This window comes from Thamnophis sirtalis, unplaced genomic scaffold (assembly GCF_051295495.1).
Source record: "Thamnophis sirtalis isolate CommonGarterSnake01/CBP01778 unplaced genomic scaffold, rThaSir2_p1.2 scaffold_8, whole genome shotgun sequence".
Lineage (NCBI taxonomy): Eukaryota > Metazoa > Chordata > Lepidosauria > Squamata > Natricidae > Thamnophis > Thamnophis sirtalis.
In genome coordinates, this window is record NW_028261388.1 from 76903905 (window position 1) to 76925486 (window position 21582).

Genomic DNA, 21582 nt, shown 5'->3' on the forward strand with positions numbered 1-21582 from the left:
TGATATGTATATTACCTTTACCTCAAGCAATTGAGAAATAATGCATTCATGCTTTAAAATTTAAACGTACCCAAGACCAAGATATTGTTTTTAACATTACAGATTACTGATGCGTTTAACGGATGATTTTCTGCTTGTTACACCTCATCTAGAACAAGCAAAAACATTTCTGAGGTATGACAATGAAACATATTTTTAATGAGTGATTTAATCATCTTTCCTTGAATTTTAATTTTTTGTGCACAAAGGAATGAAAATATTCCTACCTTGTCCTGTTCTACTCTTAATTCCACATTTTTCCACACGGATATATGGTATTCCATGAAAGTATAATTAAAATGCTTTGTTTTAAATGTATGCTTTCTTTAGAATATATGCAGAGCAGATAAACGGAATGAAACTTTCAATAAAGTCCCATTGAGGTGGCAAGGATTTCCTTGAAAAGAATGGGTTATGATCCCGCTGGTACATTGATTCTAAATGTAGTGATCAGTCCTTGCTCCTTCCATGGTTAGCAAAACCAAAGTACACTTTATAAAATAAGGGGGAAAACAAGTAGAAGTGGTTAAATTCACATAACTGAAGAAAAGCTAATTGGGGGGCAGGAGCGGTTATAAAGTTCTTATATTTTAAGGTTATAGCTATCTTGCTAAAATTAGTAATTCTAATATTTGACATCAAAACCTAACTTACCTCTGATCTACAGTGGCTTTCCCAGCTATCACCTCTAACAATATTAAAATTCTGGGGATGCGTTTTCAATACAACGTGGGTTCACCCACGTAACACCTATCCTCCGCGAGCTGCACTGGCTGCCTATTGGTCTCCGGATACGCTTCAAGGCGCTAGTTGTCACTTATAAAGCCCTTCATGGTATTGGACCTGGGTACTTGAGAGACCGCCTGCTGCCGATTACCTCCACTAGACCGATTAGATCCCACAGATTAGGCCTCCTCCGAATTCCATCCGCCGGCCAGTGTCGACTGGCAACTACCAGGAGGAGAGCCTTCTCTGTGGCTGCTCCGACCCTCTGGAACGAACTCCCCGTGGAGATTCGAACCCTCACCACCCTCCAGGCCTTCCGCAAAGCCCTCAAAACCTGGCTGTTCCGACAGGCCTGGGGCTAAAGAGCTGTTGCCCCCGTCTTGAATGGTATGACTGTTGTGAGTTTTAAATTATATATTGTTATGCTTGCTGTTTTTTAAATTTTTTGTCTGTATCCCCCTCCCTCAGTTCGAGTTGTGAGCCGTCCTGAGTCCCCTTCGGGGGGAAAGGGCGGCATATAAATATAATAAACTGAACTGAACTGAACAACAGGAGGATGCCATTTTTTGAGAGACTATACAGTTGACAACTTATTTGGAGGGATTTATCATATGTATATTTATCATATGTATATGTGCAGTTAATTATTGTAGTGGAATACATGATGCATATATTTTCAAGTAGCAATTCGGAATGTGTATTTTCATTCACGTAGGACTCTAGCCAAAGGCATTCCAGAGTATGGCTTTGTTATAAATCCATCTAAGACTGTGGTGAATTTTCCGGTGGATGAAAATGTTCCAGGTTGCTTGGAGTTCAAACAATTGCAAACTCATTGTGTTATCCCATGGTGTGGATTGTTAATTAATACACAGACTCTTGAAATTTACTGTGATTACTCCAGGTATGTACTATTCATGAATAGTCATTGCATTAATATTAAGACCGGATGCTTTACTCAGTGAGTATCTTTAAATCAAAGACTTAATGGATGAATCAATGAGGCAAAATTTAGTGGGCAAAGCTGAATTAAATAATGGCACATAGTTAAAGGGCATATTTGCTTATTCTCAAAGCCTGGTTGTGACAAGTTAATTAGAATAGAAAATATACAATAGTGAAAATACTCAATAGTGCATAGCACAAATGACTTTTGTTACATTTAAAATCCTTCAGAACCACATTATCCTCCCAAAATGTTTCCTAATACTTAATCTATATAAATTAAGAAATGGATGATGAATCAACTAAAATAACTTGATAGCCTAAGTAATATACATTATTAGAAACAAAAAGTAAGCTTTCAAACCTTCTATAACCTGAAATTGATCCATTCTCACTGACATGAAACTTAAATCCTTGCTGATTTCAGATTAAATCTGGCTGGCATAAAAAAAAATGTCCTTATCACATAGTCAGTAAGGGTGCATTTTTTTGATAAATAGACTAATTTGTGGAGAACTAATAATGGGATATCTCAGATTTCTGTGAAGGAATCATTCAAATTAATAGAGTTGACCATTCAGCAGGTTGCAAGATTTTATATTTTGCAATCTGAATTGCACCATCAAGATGACAACACTGATAGGCAAGTTGTTTGAGCTGTAACAGTTTGAAGACTGACTAGGAACCATATCTAGGAACTTGTGCGATAAGAGAACGAGGCAGATAACCCGCCAACAGTCCTAAATTCAAAGAAACTCCAAGTGAATTCCTGAAGTCCAGAACCATTTGTATAAAATTACAAATAATCAGCCAGCTCTCTTAAAGTTATAGCTTGCTATCAAAATGCTTAAGATATTAATTATTACCTTCTAATTTTGAAGGGTCTAATGTTTCTCTACATGGCCATTATTTCAAATATCCATGTTTTGGATTTTGTAAAAGCCAAGTACATTCTTGTAATAGGAAAAGCAATTCTAATTAACTATAATGATGCCTAAATTATGTTGATCTCCTTCTCCACTTATCTTTCACTGCAGTTATGCTTATACATCTATCAGGTCTAGCCTGACTTTCAACTCTACTAGAAAAGCTGGGGTGAACATGAGAAACAAATTGCTTGCAGTCTTGCAGCTAAAATGTCATCCTTTATTTATAGATTTACAGGTAAGAGAATGCACAATTCAAAAGAGATGCCTAAAAAGTGCATTATATGCACCGTAATCTCAAACATACTGTCAAATCTAGGTATTTAGTGCTACCACAATCAACCAGAAACTGATGTCATTCCAGTTATCTTGGCATCACTATATAAGATACTTTATATCCCTCAATTTTGATTTAATTTGATTGAATGCCTGTTTGTTTGCACTGGAGAAATATTTTATTGTATCTCTTTCCTATTTTCCCTGCTCCAAATTTAGATCAATAGCCTTAGAACAGTATGCATTAATATTTACAAGATACTACTTCTGCAGGCGTACAGGTAAGTATGATAATTTTATTTTTTATTTTTTTTAACATATTTTTTATTATTTTTTCCCTTCTACAACACCTTACAGTCATTACATCAACATTGTTATGTCATCATACCCGTACATGTATATAATATTTCGTTTCTATATTTACACACTTTATACACAGTTCTATATACATATTGTTTTTTGGCTTAATTAATTTTATTCTTGTTTTGCAGCCATTTGTACCAATTGTTCCAAATTTCATAATATTCCGACTCTTCTTTATCTTTTAATTTCAGTGTTAATTTGTCCATCTCTGCACAAGTTTTTTTTAATCACTAATTCGTCCGAGGGGGTATTGTTTTGTCTCAAGCATTGGGCAAATGCTATTCTAGCTGTAGTTAGCAGATGTTTTAATATGTACTTAATTTTTTTTTGTATATTTCCCTTAGATTATTCCCTGTAGAAAGATTTCGGGTTTGTATTTTACCCGTTCTCCTGTAATTTCTTGCAGCCATTTCCAAAATTTTGTCCAATATTTTTGTCTTTCCGGGCAGGTCCACCATATGTGATAAAAAAGTCCCTTGTACTTTTTTACACTTCCAGCAGGTCGGATTCATGTTTGGGTACATTTTAGCCAATCTTAATGGTAATTTTAAAGCCCTGTTCACTGCCATTGGAATGTGATGTTGGCTAGGAAGATGTCACACTACATTTTCTCAAAGTTGCTTTTCTTGAATGCGCTGGGCTCTGGCCCTTTAATGCAATGTTTCAAATACATCTAGCATAATAAACATTGCAATGTATTACCATACTCTCTTAAGTCTAAGAGGATCTGCATTATCTAGACAGCATTCATTATTAAACTTCCAGCATTGACCCATATTCTTCCTGATAAGACTTTCTAATGCTGCAGTTGTAATACTGATAGAATTGGCAGTTCTCTGAATATTTTTTTTAAATGGTAGTTTACTGATATTATTGTCCATCCGTCTGGAGATTTGGGAAGATGCTTTAATGATTTATGAGTCCCACAAAAAAATACTTGCCTGTTCTATAAGATAATTTTATAAGGAATGAACTGCCTTTAGTTCCAGAGGTCCCAATTGAAATTGCTTACTATGTTTCCTCGAGTACATGCTCTTTAAAGTACACACTTAACTTGTTCCCTGCAACCATTTTTCCTGTGTCCATTTATCCCCCACCTCACACAAATAAACCACAGAAGAACAGCTTTCATAGTGTCTGCTTCTTCCCCAACGTTTTACCTTTAACCTGGCTATCTATAAATAAGAGATTTAACTTTGCAATTTCCTTTAGATTAAATCCTAGTGTTGATTTGTTCTCTGGAAAATGTTTGAGTTGTCTCTTGTTCCTCTGTTCCAGAATTTTACTGGAAAATGCTTTTTCTTCTATGCCCGTGGTAACAGTTCCTCCCCCACAAATATTCTAGTAAAACAGCACAAGAAATCTTCACCAAGAAATCTGCCAGTGCAAAAAAAGCAAATTCTTTTAAAACAAAGAAACTAAGTGGACATGAGTTTGGTTTCATGACCTGGGAAATCTTTGAGTCTAAACAGATCAGTTTATTTGGGGGGAAAAACGAAGGGGCAGTTAGAAAGGCATAGCAGCATGGCAAAATACAGAAGGCCTCCGCAGAATTGCTATTGTGCAAGTTAGCCTCAGTGGTGGGTTTCAAAAATTGTTCGAACCTACTCTGTGGGTGTGGCCTCCTTTGTGGGAGTGGCTTGCTGGCCATGTGACCGGATCGGAGTGGCTTGCCGCCCATGTGACTGGATATGAAGATGCCGGCGACACTTGTCAGAACCACCTTAAATTACCTCCCACACAGCACTGGCATGCATAAGAATATGATGTAAACTCGTTTTTTAAAAGGCATCTTTGGTTTGCGTTAAAACAACTTCAACACACACAATGTTCCGATTGCACCACAAACGCAGTAGTCATCCTTACCTTCCACAGAGGCACTGAGTTTTATAAATATGAGCATGATAGTGTAGAATAATCATATCCAAGGACCAGTGGTGGGTTTCAAAAATTTTTGGAACCTCTTCTGTAGGTGTGGCCTGCTTTCCGGGTCCACTGGTGGAACCTCTTCTAACCGGTTCGGTAGATTTGACGAACCGGTTCTACCGAATAGGTGCGAACTGGTAGGAACCCACCTCTGGTTAGCCTGCACTTCATTATGGGCAATGTAGGCATTTGGAGCTTCCTCGGTTAAGTAAATGTTACTAGGAATGCATCTGCATCATTCCTAGATCAAAACTGTTAGATGGGGTAATGGAAAGGCACACTCAGGCTAAAGGCAACAACAGCTCTTTATAGTCACAGAACAAGTATGTACAATCCAGTTTATGTCAGTTCAAACAACTGTGAATAATGCAGCTGCTTTCCACCCCCACCCCCCACTCCTCATGCCTTCTGCTGTCGAAAAACAGGGGGTAAGCATGTAATTTATTAACTAATCTTGCCTCTGGAACATTGTGTGTGGATAAAATCCGTCTGGGCTTTGACCTGTATCTTCCTGGCCTGCCCTGGCTTGTTGCTTAGAATTCCCATCTTCACTTTCTTAAGTACTGATAATCCCTTAATGACTTTACAATTGAACAAATCTTTTCTCTTGCAAGGGTTTTCCCCCCTCCCTCCCTCCCTCTCTCTCTCTCCTCTCTGCAAATATTTGCTTATCAGAATGATAGAACATATCCTTTGGTCAAGGCCAAATGGAAGGAGAAGTTTGGTGCTTTTTTCTCACTGTGTTGTGTCACTATTCGATTCAAGAGTTAATGGAGAACAGTTAAAAGTTCCCAAGCGGTAGGAAGTCCCTTAAGAGTCCTTCTATGTGCTGGCCTTAAAGCCGCCCCTTCACATGTAATTCTTTGACTTGATCCAGTACAAACTCGGTCTCAAGAATTCTAAATTCAGTGACATTAAATCCCGGTACATCTGCAACTCCTTATAAACAAGGAATATCTGTCGCTTTTTTCCATGCTAGATTTCACGCCTGTGTTCTCCAGCTCCCATTTCATCACCACATCAGAAATAACCCACGTTTCTTCCTGACGGTCATCTCCGATAGTGCTTCCTGCTGCTTCTCTGTTCTAAAAGCTAAAAATGCAGGTGGGTGAAATAAAAAATCTTTTGAGCCCAATATCCCCTTTAAAATGGCTGCTCTGACCTGCCTTTTTTTTTTTTTTGTATGCCTTCTATTACATAGATCAGGGGTGTCCAAACTTGGGAACTTTAAGCAGTGGTGGGTTTCAAAAATTGTTCGAACCTACTCTGTGGGTGTGGCCTCCTTTGTGGGAGTGGCTTGCCGCCCATGTGACCGGATGGGAGTGGCCTGCTGCCCATGTGACCGGATATGAAGATGCCGACGACACTTGTCAGAACCACCTTAAATTACCTCACACACAGCACTGGCATGCATAAGAATAGGATGTAAACTTGTTTTTTAAAAGGCATCTTTGGTTTGCGTTAAAACAATTTCAACACACGCAATGTTCTGATTGCACCACAAACGCAGTAGTCATCCTTACCTTCCACAGAGGCACTGAGTTTTATAAATATGAGCGTGATAGTGTAGAATAATCATATCCAAGGACCAGTGGTGGGTTTCAAAAAATTTTGGAACCTCTTCTGTAGGTGTGGCCTGCTTTCCGGGTTCACTGGTGGAACCTCTTCTAACCGGTTCGGTAGATTTGACGAACCGGTTCTACTGAACTAATGCGAACTGGTAGGAACCCACCTCTGATTTTAAGACTTGTGGACTTCAACTCCCAGCATGGCTGGCTGGGGAATCCTGGGAGTTGAGTCCCAAGTTTGGACACCCTAGATAGTGTCTGAAGTAATGTTGACGAGATTTCTGAAGTGGTTTGTTATGGCCTTCTTCCTGGGCTGAGAGAGACTGACTAACCCCAAGGTCATCTAGCTGACTTTGTGCCTAAAGCAGGTGTAGAATTTACAGTCTCCTGGTTTCTAAACCAATATCTTAACCACTACATCAAAACATCTCTTTTTTAAAAGCAAATTAAATTGGAAGTTGCATTATTGGAAGTTCCTATTCCCCTTTTCCATTCATATTGCCTCTAAGAATATAGAGTGGGACTACAGCATTAAGAGACGTGCAGTTAACTCTCGGTTCACCAACAAATGCGCGCCCGACAAATGTGCGCCGACAAAACCGCGGCGAGAAAACTGCGACGTTGAAATCGCGCCCACAACAGTGCGCCATCAACAAACAACGCGAAAACAACGTAATAACCCTAACCCTTACCTTAACCCTAATCACGCTTTTGTGGGCGCGCTTTCGACGTCGCGGTTTTCTCGCCGCGGTTTTGTTGGCACGCATTTGTCGGGTCACGGTTAACTGTTATCCTTAGTGCTCTCTGCAGCTACATAACATTATCAAAGAGCAGTTAAGCCCCTTTTTTTATCTGCTGAAGTGATTGCTTCCTCTGTGAGGTGTTCTTTGGCTTGGAAAGGAAGATCTCACTGGTTACTGGCTGGGTACAACAGTGTATTTTCACAACAGCATATAGTGAGGTGTTAAATCTGCCGTGTGTACTGTGGTGCCAAATCATTCTCCCACAGGGGTGGCAACAGCGTGGTTGTTGTTGTTCTTTGCTTGTTTTTGAGGTAAAATAAAATAACCGGTAGTACGTTCAAATGTCAGTTCTGGTTGGTCCCTTCATTTGCTGCAGTAAGAGTGCCGAAGTAGTAATGGTTTATAGAAAAGCAGTTGTACAGAATCACAAAACACATTTATAAGTTTGGGGGTTTTTCTTTTTATTTGCCACAGGTTGTTCAATTCCACTTTCTTACAAAGCAGTTCAGTGGCTCTCCTACCATGCCTTCCGCACTAAATTGGCAAATCACAGGGTGATTTACAAGTGTCTCCTTGGACCTCTCAGACAGTGTAAGTATTCCTTTCCTTTGATGTCTTTCATGCTTTTTAAATGTTTTTAAGTGAGTGCATAGAGCATGAATACATTTTATGTATAATATGATGATCAGTATCATGATTGTGGACCTTAGATACCTGTTCTGACCCCCCTCGTTCCACACCAAAGCACACTCCAAGCCAAAGATAACTTACGGCATTTAATTTACAGACAGACAGGTCCTTGGCAGCAAACCGGCACAGACAAGCTTGGGCAGCAATCCAGCACAGATAAGCCATGGCAGCAATCCAGCCTGCCAAGCTCACAATCATGTTCTCCAACATTCGTTCCTGCGTTGACTTCTGCAAAAGGGGTGTGCGCACAAGCAGTCCTTTTATAGTCTGGAGAGGAACCTAATGACCACCAGCTGAGTGCAATTACCTCCTGTACTTGCGCAACTGTTCCTGACGCCTATTAGCTCTTCGGTGCCGGGCATCCAGGAACAACTCACTGCTGACATCAGGCTCACACTCCCTTGCCTCCTCCCCACTGGTCCAAGGCTCAGGTGCCTCCTGGTAGCCAACCAGCCTCTCTGCGCCCTGCTGGGAGTCGGAACCCTGTCCAGGGTCCTCCACATCCTCCAAAGCCGACTCATAGGGCCCCTCGCTGTTGGAGTTTGGTGGCAGCTCCAACGGCTCCTGCTGGGCCACAACAGATACCATATTCCTTAAGCCCTGTCAGATGTAGTTATTCTTCTTTCCACATCATTTGAGGAGGGAGACTTAGCTTATCACCACACCCTCCTGCAACTTCACAGTCTAGCAGAACTGTGGCAACCGTTCCTTGGCAGATTGTCTGGCCAACATAGTGGACAAGCAGAGAGTAACTCTTGTTCTGCCACAGTCTAGCTTCAGCTGCAAGTAACAGGTTGCTCCTAAGAGTTGCTAGGCTGAGATAAGTATTATATCTGCTTGTGCATATCAGCAAATGTATCGGTCCACCTCAGTAGAGTCTATATAAGCAGTGTGATGCTCATCAACTGCTACTGTGCTCTCAAAGTATTATCTCTATTCTCCAGTAGGTGGAGACATCATCCAGGCATGGGTATGACTCCGTCAGGATCAAATACGACTGAGTCTACAAGTATTAAAGCCACGCCCATGAAGCTCCTCCCCAGAAATGGACTCAGTCGATCCTTCGATTAGCTGTGTCTCCCTATCTCCCCTTGCTAATTTTCCTTTAAATCCTCCAAAAATCCTCTTAACATTCTTCAAATTACCAAATTGGCTTCCTCCCAAATCGTTTTCTATCTGGCCCTTGCTTTCTAAGCATTTCTGCCTTGCTGAGGTTTTTTGCCTCCTCTGGTTGGGCTGCCTCAGCAGCCTACAGCCACGTGGCCAGCCTACGAGGCTTGCCTCAGGCTCTTTGAGTGTCGCTTGTTGCTGCCGCGCTGTCCAAAGGCGCCCCAGCCTCTTGCTGCTGCCGCGCTGCTGAGAAGTTGCCCAAGCCTTTCAAAAGGCACCTTGCTGCAGCCGCACGCCTCAGGAATGATCCCTGCTGCCGCGCACGCCGGGAGCAGCCTCCTCTGATCTTCCCCGGCTCCTGTGATCTCCCCCCTGCGCCAGAGCTCTCAACAGGCAGCAAAACTGCCAGGCGATAGGCTGCTTGGTCAGCTCGCCACCTTAGCCCTTTCTCAGGGCCCAGTCTACTCTCTGAGGCAGTTTCTCAGGGCCCGGCCTACTGTCTGAGGCAGTTTCTCAGGGTCCTGTCTATTCTCTGAGGCAGCTTCTCAGGGCCCGGTCTACTCTCTGAGGCAGTTATTTTGGGCGCAAAAAGAAGAAGAAGCCATTTTGTTTGAGCGGGAAGCCTGCTGCATCGCTCTACAACATCTCTTCAGCTAAAGGAGTAATCGTGAGTAATGGCAAGTAACGGAACCCTTTCTGAGGGGGGGCATTTGCCCAGCTCTGTTACCCCATCAGCTCCAGTCACCTCTGAGCCTAAAGGAAAAAAGAGAGGCCATTCAAAGCCTCCTTCTACCGGGTCTTCTAAGGCCTCTAAGCCTACTCTCCCTCAAGAGACCCAGGAGACTTCCTCTCCTGGTGTAACTATTGACATCCTGATCCTGCGCCACGGAAGGCCACTTCCAAGACCAATCATTGCTCTACTACTGTCCCTTTGCCCAGGGCCTCTCCTCCAATTATCTTCAACCCTATGGAGGACCTTTCCACTGATACTGATGGGGATGTCTCCCCCCCCCAGCTTCTCCCTTGAACCCTGAGGACAGGATTGGATTTCAGGGGGAATCAGATTCTGAAAAAGATGGCAGCATCACCCCCAATATTGATGTGGGTTCCCCTGCCCCCAGGACTGTCACCATTAATTCTGACGATATGGCTGACATCATTGCAGCTGCAATTGAACGGGGCATCGCTGCAGGCCTTCAGCATTGACCGCCTGCTGCTGCTGCTAGTCCTCATTGCTCCTCTTCCAGCGGACCTAAGAAGGGTCGTTCCACCAAGGCTCAAGGGGAACCTTCTGCAAGTGTCTCTCAGCTGCCTGCTGGGGATACTGAGGAACAGGTCTCCCGTGACTCTGACCTGTCAGAGGATGAGGACTTGACTCCTGCTCCTTCTGCCTTATTGGGTCTGTTTAAGCCTGCCTTGTTTCGTTCCCTCTTATTCAAAGCCAAGAAGGTCTCTGGTATCCCGGCCTCTAAACCATCCACCTCCTCGGAGGCAGATAACTCAGACACCTCTGATCCCCCCTTCTCTCGCCCTCTCATTGAGAAGGACATCGTTCCCTCTCCGAAACTATTCCTGGAGGTGATTCAAAATCAGTGGGCTTCTCCGGGGTCTCGGCCCCTTCCTTCCACCCTAGATAAACAGCTGTATAATGTCAGTCCTGAACTTTCTAAACTTTTGGAGGTTCCTTCCATTGATCTACCAGTGGTCTCCTTGTCATCACCTAACGCGGCCATCACCGCACCAGAGGACGCTTTGCGCCCTGAGGACAAGCGTTTTGAGCAGTCACTGGTGAAGGGTCATCAGTCCGCCGCTTGGGCGGTCAAGGCCTCCTCTTCTGTTTCTTTTTTCAACAGGGCTGCACTTCGCCGTCTTAAGCAGATGCAGGACAGGATTCCCCCTGGTGACTCCCGCGCTCACCAGGATATCAACAAGCTTAAGGCGGCAATGGAGTATGCAGCAGATGCGTCTTTGGATGCTGCAAGGTTTTCTTCCAGGTCCATGGCTTCCAACATCAGCACGAGGCGTCTCCTTTGGCTGAAGCAGTGGCAGGCAGAGGCCAGAGCTAAATGGCGTTTGGCGTCAGCACCCTTCTCACCCGGCCTCCTCTTTGGTCCTCCTCTGGAACCGCAGCGTGTCATTGCCACTTACATTTTCTTTCTTCTTCTTTCCCTGTGGGCTTTGGTATGTCCCATGCCTGGATGATGTCTCCACCTACTGGAGAATGGGCGTTGGTACATACCTGATACGCCCGTTCTCAGAGCGGTGGAGACATCATCCAGTCCCACCCTGTTCCTTTGCCTTTCTGCCTTTCCTTTCTATATCTTGGGAAGATATAATATCTATCATTTCAGATTGCTTACACGGCGGTCTACAAGTCACTCCGTCTATTTCTGGGGAGGAGCTTCGTGGGTGTGGCTTTAATAGTTGTAGACCCAGTTGCATTGGATCCTGACGGAGTCATACCCATGCCTGGATGGTGTCTCCACCGCCCTGAGAACGGGCGTATCAGGTATGCACCAACGCCCATTTCCAATTGTGCTTTTGATATTAAGAGTACAATATTTTATATGCCACTTTAATAAAAACCCTGTTAGCAATATGCAAAAGCATTATTTTCGCATTTTAGTTTCGAATTAAAAAAGGCAAACCTATGTCAATTCCAGTTACTGCGGTAATTAGTATAAATTGTTAAGGAAATTGTATTTTTCTTTTAGCAAGAAACATACAGAGGACTCTGCCCTAAGTTTAATTTATGAACGGAATGGTGGTACAATGAGATTTTTATGATCTCAAATTAATGTTCCCTAGATATTTCTTCTTTTAACGAGGAGATGTTATCTGTACCATGACTGGCATCTTCCCAGCAATAAAAGTAATGTGCATATATATATATATATTTATTATTATCAGCCCACATCAATCCACTGCAAGATAGAAGGCCTCTTCTTGAAAGTTATAAACCATAATCAGCACACTTATCCAGGGCAGATAGGTAGATAGGTGTTTTTTTTAAATCATAGTTTAAGGCCAAGGTCTCACAATTTGACCAAGGGAGAATAAAATCTGGGCCTCCTGCTCCCAATCCAAAACCTTACATTATATCCCAATGTCTTTTGAAATTATATTTGAAAATGCAAAGGATTTGCAAACTCTTGAAAGTCAAGGCACACCATGGAAAAAAAATGGGACTAAAATTATAAACATATAGACCAAACTCATTGCAACAGGCAGAACAGCCAGCTTTAGAATTGGCAATAAAGTTATCAAAGGGGTGGATGACGTTTGCTCTTTAGGATCAATAATGAACTTTTAACGGAACAAGCAATCAATATGTCATAAACTAGCACTTGTAAAGCAGCCATGAAGATCTTGGAAAAGATCTTCATATGCTGTGATGTAGCTATACATATAGTCCTTGACTTACAACCGGTTGCAAAATGACTGTTCAAAGTTATGATAGACTTGAAAAAATGGTTATGTACATTCATCCTCAAAAATTAACAACTGCCACGCCATCTCCGCAATCCAGTAGTTGCATTTTCGGCATTTAACGACTAGCTTATATTTATGAGCAGTTGTAAAATCCACCGTCATTTGATTGTGTTTTGTGATTTGGGACCAAATTAGAGGGCCATTAGCAGTGGTGGGCTTCAAAAATTGTTTGAACCTACTCTGTGGGTGTGGCCTCCTTTGTGGGAGTGGCTTGCCGCCCATGTGACCGAATGGGAGTGGCTTGCCACCCATGTGACCGGATATGTCTCTCTCTTTCCTTCTTTCCTTCCTTCTTTCCTTCCTTTTGTCTCTCTGTCCCTTTTTTCTTTTTTTCTTTCATCTCTCTCTCACTCTTTTTCTTTCTTTTTTATTTATTTATTTCTTCCTTTCTTTCTCTTTCTCTCTCTCTCTGTGTCAGTCTGTCTGTCAGTCTGTGTGTGTGTGTGTGTGTGTGTGTGTGTGTGGCAGTGGTGGGTTTCAAAAAATTTTGGAACCTCTTCTGTAGGTGTGGCCTGCTTTCCGGGTCCACTGGTGGAACCTCTTCTAACCGGTTCGGTAGATTTGACGAACCGGTTCTACCAAATAGGTGCGAACTGGTAGGAACCCATCTCTGAGCACCGCCCCCCTAGAGTCGGTAACGACTAGCACATATGTGCAAGGGGAACCTTTACCTTTACCTTAACATGGTTGTTAAGTGAATCTGGCTTCCCTATTGACTTTGCTTGTCAGAGGGTCACAAAAGCTGATCACATGGACCCCAGCACTCTGCAACTGTCATAATAGCAACAGCAATAGCAGTTAGACTTATATACCGCTTCATAGGGCTTTCAGCCCTCTCTAAGCGGTTTACAGAGTCAGTGTATTGCCCCCACAGTCTGGGTCCTCATTTCACCCACCTCGGAAGGATGGAAGGCTGAGTCAACCCTGAGCCGGTGAGATTTGAACCGCCAAACTGCAGATAACAGTCAGCTGAAGTGGCCTGCAGTACTGCACTCTAACCACTGCGCCACCTCGGCTCTTAAATATAAACCGCTTGCCAAGCATCTGAATGTTGACTGTGTGACCATGGGGAACGCTGCAAAGGTTGTAAGGGTGAAACACGGCCATAAGTCCCTTTTTTTCAGTGTGGTTGTAACTTTGAACAGTCACTAAATGTTGTAAGTCGAGGACTACCTGTATAGGAATTTTCCAGGGCTTTGCTGCCTGCTTTTCTCTAAAGCCAGCTACTTGATGATCTGGAACATCTGTTCAGAATAACTTGTTGGCCTAGCTTGAAAAGTAATTGGTTCCTCTTTCTTTGTAGGTAAATTATGGTTGACTGGGCAAATTCCAAAAACTACCATGCAGTTGCTTATTGAAGTAATACAGCCGTCATTACATGAAGATTTCAAAAACATCCTGGATTAGCTCTATAAAGTAACTTTATAAGAGCCGAGGTGGCGCAGTGGTTAAATGCAGCACTGCTGGCTACTGCTAGATCAGCAGTTCGGCTGTTCAAATCTCACCGGCTCAGGGTTGACTCAGCCTTCCATCCTTCCGAGGTGGGTAAAATGAGGACCCAGATTGTTGGGGGCAATATGCTGACTCTCTGTAAACCGCTTAGAGAGGGCTGAAAGCCCTATGAAGCGGTATATAAGTCTACTGCTATTGCTATATTCTTCTTCAAGTTTACCTTCCACTTGCTTAACTTGTATGCCCACTTGAGATATTTTTTTTCTACCAAGCAGCTGGAATGTGTAATAAGTTTTTTTTTTTAAAATAGCTTTGCCTTGCTTCTTCTAGCGAAATTTGCAGTGTCATTATTGGCGGTGAACTGTAAAAATATTTGCCCCACCCTTTGGAAAGGAAGCTCGAAATGAATGTTCTTGATAAGTAGTTAAAAGCAAGGACATTGCGTGTTATTATAGCACAGGGCTGTTAAAACGCCTGGCCCACGGGCCGGATGAGCCGTGCGCTCGCCACACCCATGTCTGGTTTAGCTAAGAGCAAAAATGGCTTAATATGTTCATGTCACACTGCCGTGACAATATGAGTTTGACACCCCTGTTATAGCACAATTGTTTGGCCCAAAAGGTTGTAGGCTTAAATTTTGTGGATTACTGAAAGATTAAGACAATTTTGGCAACAGGTTTTACATACACAAAGAATGTTTTTAATAAAATGATAAAAAAATGTATCTAATTGGAACCGGTGTGTGGGGTTTTTTAAATAGGAGAAAATTAATGTAACCTAAGAGTGGGGAGCCAGCTATCTCTTCTGGTGCCATGCGCTAAAGTGTAATGTATGATTGTCTTTTCTTTTCATGAAGACTGTTTTATTTCATTTTCATTTTGTACAATCACTTATATACTGTGCAATTAAGAAAACAGTAAACACAACTCATCTTCTATTCCACCATAGAAAACCAACATAACACTTCAATCCTCCATACACCCTTTCTTCTCCCCCTCCAACTTTCATTTCTCCCCTCCAGCATTCCCCTCTTCTACTTCCCCTCCCCCTCAGACATTCCTTTCTCCCCTTCCCTCCATCTCACCCTCCTTACATTCCCCTCTCACTCCCTCTCTACTCCTCCCTCTTCTTTCCCTCTACTCCTCGCTTCGGTGTATTTCTACTATTCATTAATCTATTCGATTTGTATTTTGTACTAAAATTGAAAGAAAAGGGGGAAAAAAGGAAAAGAAAAGGAAAAGAAAAGAAAAAGAAAAAGGAGCAGCAGTATACAAGTGCATTCTTATTGTTTTGGAAATTGAAACTATATTTGCCCCCTCCCCCCCTCCCCCCAGTAAACCCCCCCTCCCTAGCCCCCTTCCGACTTCCCAGATCCCATACCTGGCATAGCTTTTTATCAAACACAGTCTAGAGTATATTAAAACCAAATAGGTTAAAAATTAAAAGATAAAAGATAAAGGAAAAAAGAAAGGAATTAAAAAAAACAAAAAAAAGGAAAGAATCAATAAACTCTCTACATTGAGCTCAGCTTCCTATGATTGTCAAAAACTATATCCCATCCTCTAAATCTTGATCAGAATAATGCTAAATGTTATATGGTATAATGAGCGGTATTGAAACCAAGTAAATTCTGATGAATCACCCCGCTGGAGTATGCTAGATAAATCTGAGATGAAGCATACAGATTCAAGATTAAGCTGTAGTTTTATTGCTGACATTAAGACTACATCAGAAAAACCAGTATCCCCTTTCTTCATACACTGTTGACATAATAGGAAGCTCCGTTGCTAGGCTAATTGTTAAATAAGTTGTAGAACTCTATCAGTGTTTACTGTACCATTTTTCATAACAAGTAGTTTCTAGGACTAAATAAGACATCTCAAAGCAATTTATGTACTGTAGTTCTGGCTAGATTGCCATATAACATTCAGTTACAATTCATGCTCTTCTTTCCATAAATAATAGATATGTTCCCTGGATATAAAGAAGCTAGTTTGGGCAAAGGTTCAGACTCTTAATTTTTGCCTGGTAGATTAAATGGTTGACAAGGAGTATCATGACACCCATTTTTATGGCCCTACAATGAAAACAAGGAAACGAGCTTGATTTGAATTTACATTATTTTATTTGATAAAATCCTCAGAAGGTTTTGAGTTTTGCTTCAGTAGAAGATTCGAAACATTTGAATGGTGTTTTTGTTTAGGACAAAACTTTTTCCTCAATGTTTCATGTCCAACCCTACTTTACCAAAAAGGGAAGCTGACAAGATGGGTATTTCCATTCTCCCAAACTGCAGCACAAAAAGACAACACGAAGCCACACTAGATCATTTGGCACTGCCCAGAAAGTAGTTCACAAAAATTAACTCATCAGCCACTGATCCATTTCTATCCAAGTGGTCATTTTAAAAACTGGCTGTGTATGAATATATTTACTTGATTATATTTTTTTTTTACTCTTCCCTGTAATTTTTATACTTTGTCTTTTGTAAATCTGGGGTTCTGATCATCTTCTCAGTTAAAAACAGGGAGAAATGTTTAAAACAATTCCTTGGAAACTTTTAGCATTTATACAGAATGTAATACTGTATAAAGGGTATTTATTTGAAATACTTTTACAACTTTCCCTTAGAATGCTACAGAAATTTATATAGGCAGTGTATACTTAATTTTCATAGATTGCCTTAGTATACTTTTTCTCTGGATAATCTGAATTACTGGTTTACTATGGATCACTGGAATCGGCCGATAGAGTCCCAGAGCATAAGTTGCCTTCAGTGCTTTGACATGGATGAAGGACTTGCTTCTCCCTCATTTTCAGCAGTACTTCCTTAAGATGCCAAATGGCTCCGAATGGAATAAATAAGCACGGTAGGACCACAAGCAAAGCACCAATCATTAAAACCCAGCGTGGATAAAATTTCAACTCTTTTGAAGGGAAGTCTTCCTGCGAGATAAACAGACATTGCATAAAATTAAAACTGAATGATATAGCAGTACAAAGGGGGGTCTACACCGAACTTGACAATCCTTCAAAAGGATGAGTCTTGCTTTCCCTGCTTATATTGTTTTTACCAAAAAATGGAATAATGAACGGTAAGAGGCAACTTGCTCTTCAAATGCAGAATTATTTTAGTGTGATCAATGCACACATACTTGCTATCCTAGCCCCCATAACCTATTTCCCTGAAAATAAGACCTCCCCGGATAATAAGCCCAATCAAGCTTTTGAGCGCATGCGCTAAAATAACCCGTTCCCTGAAAATAAGCGCTCCCCGGATAATAAGCCCAATCAAGCTTTTGAGCGCATGCGCTAAAATAACCCGTTCCCTGAAAATAAGACCTCCCCGGATAATAAGCCCGATCAAGCTTTTGAGCGCATGCGCTAAAATAACCCGTTCCCTGAAAATAAGCACTCCCCGGATAATAAGCCCAATCAAGCTTTTGAGCGCATGCGCTAAAATAACCCGTTCCCTGAAAATAAGACCTCCCCGGATAATAAGCCCAATCAAGCTTTTGAGCGCATGCGCTAAAATAACCCGTTCCCTGAAAATAAGCGCTCCCCGGATAATAAGCCCAATCAAGCTTTTGAGCGCATGCGCTAAAATAACCCGTTCCCTGACAATAAGACCTCCCCGGATAATAAGCCCAATCAAGCTTTTGAGCGCATGCGCTAAAATAACCCGTTCCCTGAAAATAAGCGCTCCCCGGAAATATGGCAACACAGCAGCAGCCATGAGGTGACTATGCTCGCCTCTTCCTGCGCCTCAAAAATAATAAGACCTCCCTAAAAATAAGGCAAAGTGCTTATTTCAGGGGTCAAATGAAAATAAGACACTCTTATTTGGGGGGAAACACTGTACAGAAGGCATTCTCAATTGGTATCCCATAAAATAGCAATAGCAGTTAGACTTATATACCGCTTCATAGGGCTTTCAGCCCTCTCTAAGCGGTTTACAGAGTCAGCATATCGCCCCCACAGTCCGGGTCCTCATTTCACCCACCTCGGAAGGATGGAAGGCTGAGTCAACCTTGAGCCGGTGAGATTAGAACCGCTGAACTGCAGCTAACAGTCCCCAGCCAATGGAGGGCAAAATATGTGACATATCTTTGTTACGCGTTATTCTATATCTGTTTTCAGACTATAATAATGTTCTCAGAGCAGCTTACAAAAAACCCTAGCTAAAAATTCTAGAAGGTAAACTACAATGAAAACAACACAGCGAAGGAGAAATGTATTGCCAATTTGATACACATATCTTGTGACTGTACTTTCATCTACAGCTAACTTTTTCTAAATCTCAGTTGGCTGATTAATTTGATTTTTAAGCACTGTATTGTTGGTGGGGGGGGTGCCCTTATGCAATACTATGATGATGACTTCTTTTTTTTAATTAAAAGTTTTAAAAAAGTTTTACAAATATATACCTCTCCCCCCCCAAAAAACCCACCTCCCCCCCACAACCTCCCAGAGCAAATATAGGGTATAAACATTAACAACCATATTCTAAAATAAACTAACAGACTTTAGCATCATCCCTCACTTGTACTTTAACTCCCCCCCCCCCTTTTGTAAAGCTAACTTTAAACAAGTTGTATCATTCCTTGCTCATTCACTCATAAGCTATCTGGAGTTTCTTAGTCCCATATTTATTCTGAATATAATCAATCCATCTTCTCCATTCCAGCTTGTATTTCTCATCTGAATGGTCCTTAAGATATGCTGATATTTTAGCCAGATAGCAGAGACTGTCCTTGTTTTTGTTGCATAAAAAAATAATTGCTAGAAATTAAGTAACAAGTTTTAACGTACATAGCTTGGATTCCACGTTTTGTAGGTTGCTGGCCGCTCAGTAGCTAGATAGCTCAGAAAGACGGAAATCATTAGCACGGGGCTGATAAACTGCCAGGTTGCTTTCCAGTAGAAATTTACTGGCCTTCCAATCATCCATTCCACATCATCACAGAACCTGTGGCCAAATTGGTTTATAGTCACCATTCAATTCCAATGGAGTAGCTTAATTTGCAATATAGCAATTTCATGTAATCACTGTTTATTTTGCAATAAGAGGAATGTAGCCTTTATGCACCTATTACAATGACATCACAAAGTTAGTCTTGGATATATCTCCCAAGTGTTTTTAGTTACAAGATACCTTGTTGGAAATCATCGTATACCAAACTGCGGTTAAGGCTGAACAACCGAACCTTAATGACAGAGTTGCTTTTTAAATCAACGGCTTATGGCGGGGAGAACTGTCTCAAGAACTGTAGCTCTTCTCAAGAACTGTAGCAATGAATAGAGTGCTGTGTTTTACAAAGATGGGGTGCTCACAGCACATTTTCCTACAAGTAAATCTAGATATGTGACAGAGGTGGGTTCCTACCAGTTCACACCTATTCAGTAGAACCGGTTCGTCAAATCTACCGAACCGGTTAGAAGAGGTTCCACCAGTGGACCCGGAAAGCAGGCCACACCTACAGAAGAGGTTCCAAAAAAATTTGAAATCCACCACTGGGGGAAGGATCTTGTAACTTGACAGCTTTAAGACTTGCATGCTTCAATGCCAGAGTTCCTGAGCCAACATGACTGGAGGAGGAATTCTGGGAGTTGAAGTCCACAAGTCTTAAAGCTGTCAGGTTTGAAGACCCCTAGTTTTTTTTTCTAAAGGGTTAGGGGTGCACGGATCTTGTAACTTGACAGCTTTAAGACTTGCATGCTTCAATGCCAAAGTTTCTGAATAGCTACTTGGACTGACCTAAGTACTAATTCATAATTTCATATCCGGTCACATGGGCAGCAAGCCACTCCCATCTGGTCACATGGGTGGCAAGCCACTCCCATAAAGGAGGCCACACCCACAGAGTAGGTTCCAACAATTTTTGAAACCCACCACTGATATGTGAGAATAGGTGTGCATATATTTTAAAAGCTTCACAGCCCTAACTTCTGACCTGCATGAATTTAAATTCGGTTGTATTGCACATTAGACACAAATCTTCAAAACTAAGGTTATTTAATTGCTACTGGAGAAATTTGTCTCCTGTTAGAGGAATCATGTTGCATACAATACAAATAAGGGAAATGTTGCTTAGGGCATTAATTTACAGAAAACTATAGACTACGGGTGTCAAACTTGCATTTCACAATGTTTTCCACCTTCGTGGAGCTGGAGAAGGACCTGACCTGCGCATGACACATTCAGCCCTTGTGCCACAAGTTTGACACCCTCGCTATCGGCAAAGGGAACTTAAAATATTATTATCCACTGTCTGGAGTTTTCTGCCTCGAACACTTGATGACGTCACTTCTTGACTCAAGTCTATTGCAGTGTTTCTCAACCTGGGCAACTTGAAGATGTCCGGACTTCAACTCCCAGAATTCCCCAGCCAGCATTCGCTGGCTGGGGAATTCTGGGAGTTGAAGTCCGGACATCTTCAAGTTGCCCAGGTTGAGAAACACTGGTCTATTGACTGAGGGACAGAGTTGCCAGAATGAAAAACCAGGATCTTATTCACCATAAGTGTGAAAACGGTTTGCTTTATTAAAGTGATGAGCAGTTCATTGCACTAGGTTGTTGCAAGACGACACCTTTATTTCAAATGCTTCCAGAAAGCCCTCTCTAACTAACCTTAAGAGAGTCATCTCTTCTTAGCTTAAGCCTTCCCTTTGCAAGATGCTAATGATGACTTACCATATGCCTGGATCTGAGTTTCACCAAGATCATGTATACAGACCTCTGAATACAATAAAAGTTTATTGACCTAAAGCAAGTATAATCTTAAGGTAATGCTTTTGTTAAATATTTATTTACTAGATGCTCATCCGGTCTTTCATTTGGGAACTCAAGGTAAATTGCATAGCTGTTTTTTGCTTCTACTCTCCCTAAAATTCTAGTAAAGTTGGTTGGGCTGAGAGAGGATGACCCAGTTCTCTATTGACAAACTTTGACTTAACCAACTGTGTTTGCCGATGCCGAAATGCTTTCCTTTGTCTGTCTGTGTACAAACTATGCTGCTTATCCAATATCTATGGATTGTAGCAGTGGTGGGATTCAGCCGGTTCGCACCTGTTCGGGGGAACCGGTTGGTAACTTTCTAAGCAGTTTGGAGAACCGGTTGTTGGAAGAAATCTCATTTTGTTTTTTTCCGCTTTACAGGGCTAATCCTGTAAGGAAGGCAGAAAGGAAACATTCTGGTATTGTTTCTAGCCTCATCTTCATTGCCCTGCTTACAGAAACTGACTCTCCGGTTAACCCTTATTACATTGTCACAGCTAAGGTGAAGCGCCCATCAACATGACTGATGTTGAGTTGGCCATGCCCAC

General features: G+C 41.8%; 2 protein-coding genes across 3 annotated transcripts in view; one reads left to right on the plus strand and one right to left on the minus strand.

The window, feature by feature from the left end:
* The window catches only part of TERT (telomerase reverse transcriptase), a 43918-nt gene extending 28413 nt beyond the window's left edge, over window positions 1-15505 (plus strand). Inside the window, exons 10-16 of the mRNA XM_087721929.1 lie at window positions 103-174; window positions 1481-1669; window positions 2748-2874; window positions 3132-3193; window positions 6181-6305; window positions 7987-8103; window positions 14108-15505. Coding sequence (XP_087578055.1) covers window positions 103-174; window positions 1481-1669; window positions 2748-2874; window positions 3132-3193; window positions 6181-6305; window positions 7987-8103; window positions 14108-14211 — 796 coding nt within the window. The 3' untranslated portion in view covers window positions 14212-15505. The remainder of the gene's footprint in view (window positions 1-102; window positions 175-1480; window positions 1670-2747; window positions 2875-3131; window positions 3194-6180; window positions 6306-7986; window positions 8104-14107) is intronic.
* Window positions 15506-16358: 853 nt separating this feature from the next.
* Window positions 16359-21582, minus strand: part of LOC148044499 (sodium-dependent neutral amino acid transporter B(0)AT3-like) — a 34409-nt gene continuing 29185 nt past the window's right edge. For both annotated transcript variants that reach the window (XM_087721931.1, XM_087721930.1), the window contains exons 11-12: window positions 19069-19225; window positions 16359-17202 (exon numbers count right to left, since the gene is read on the minus strand). In XM_087721931.1, coding sequence (XP_087578057.1) covers window positions 16981-17202; window positions 19069-19225 — 379 coding nt within the window. In that variant the 3' untranslated portion in view covers window positions 16359-16980. The remainder of the gene's footprint in view (window positions 17203-19068; window positions 19226-21582) is intronic.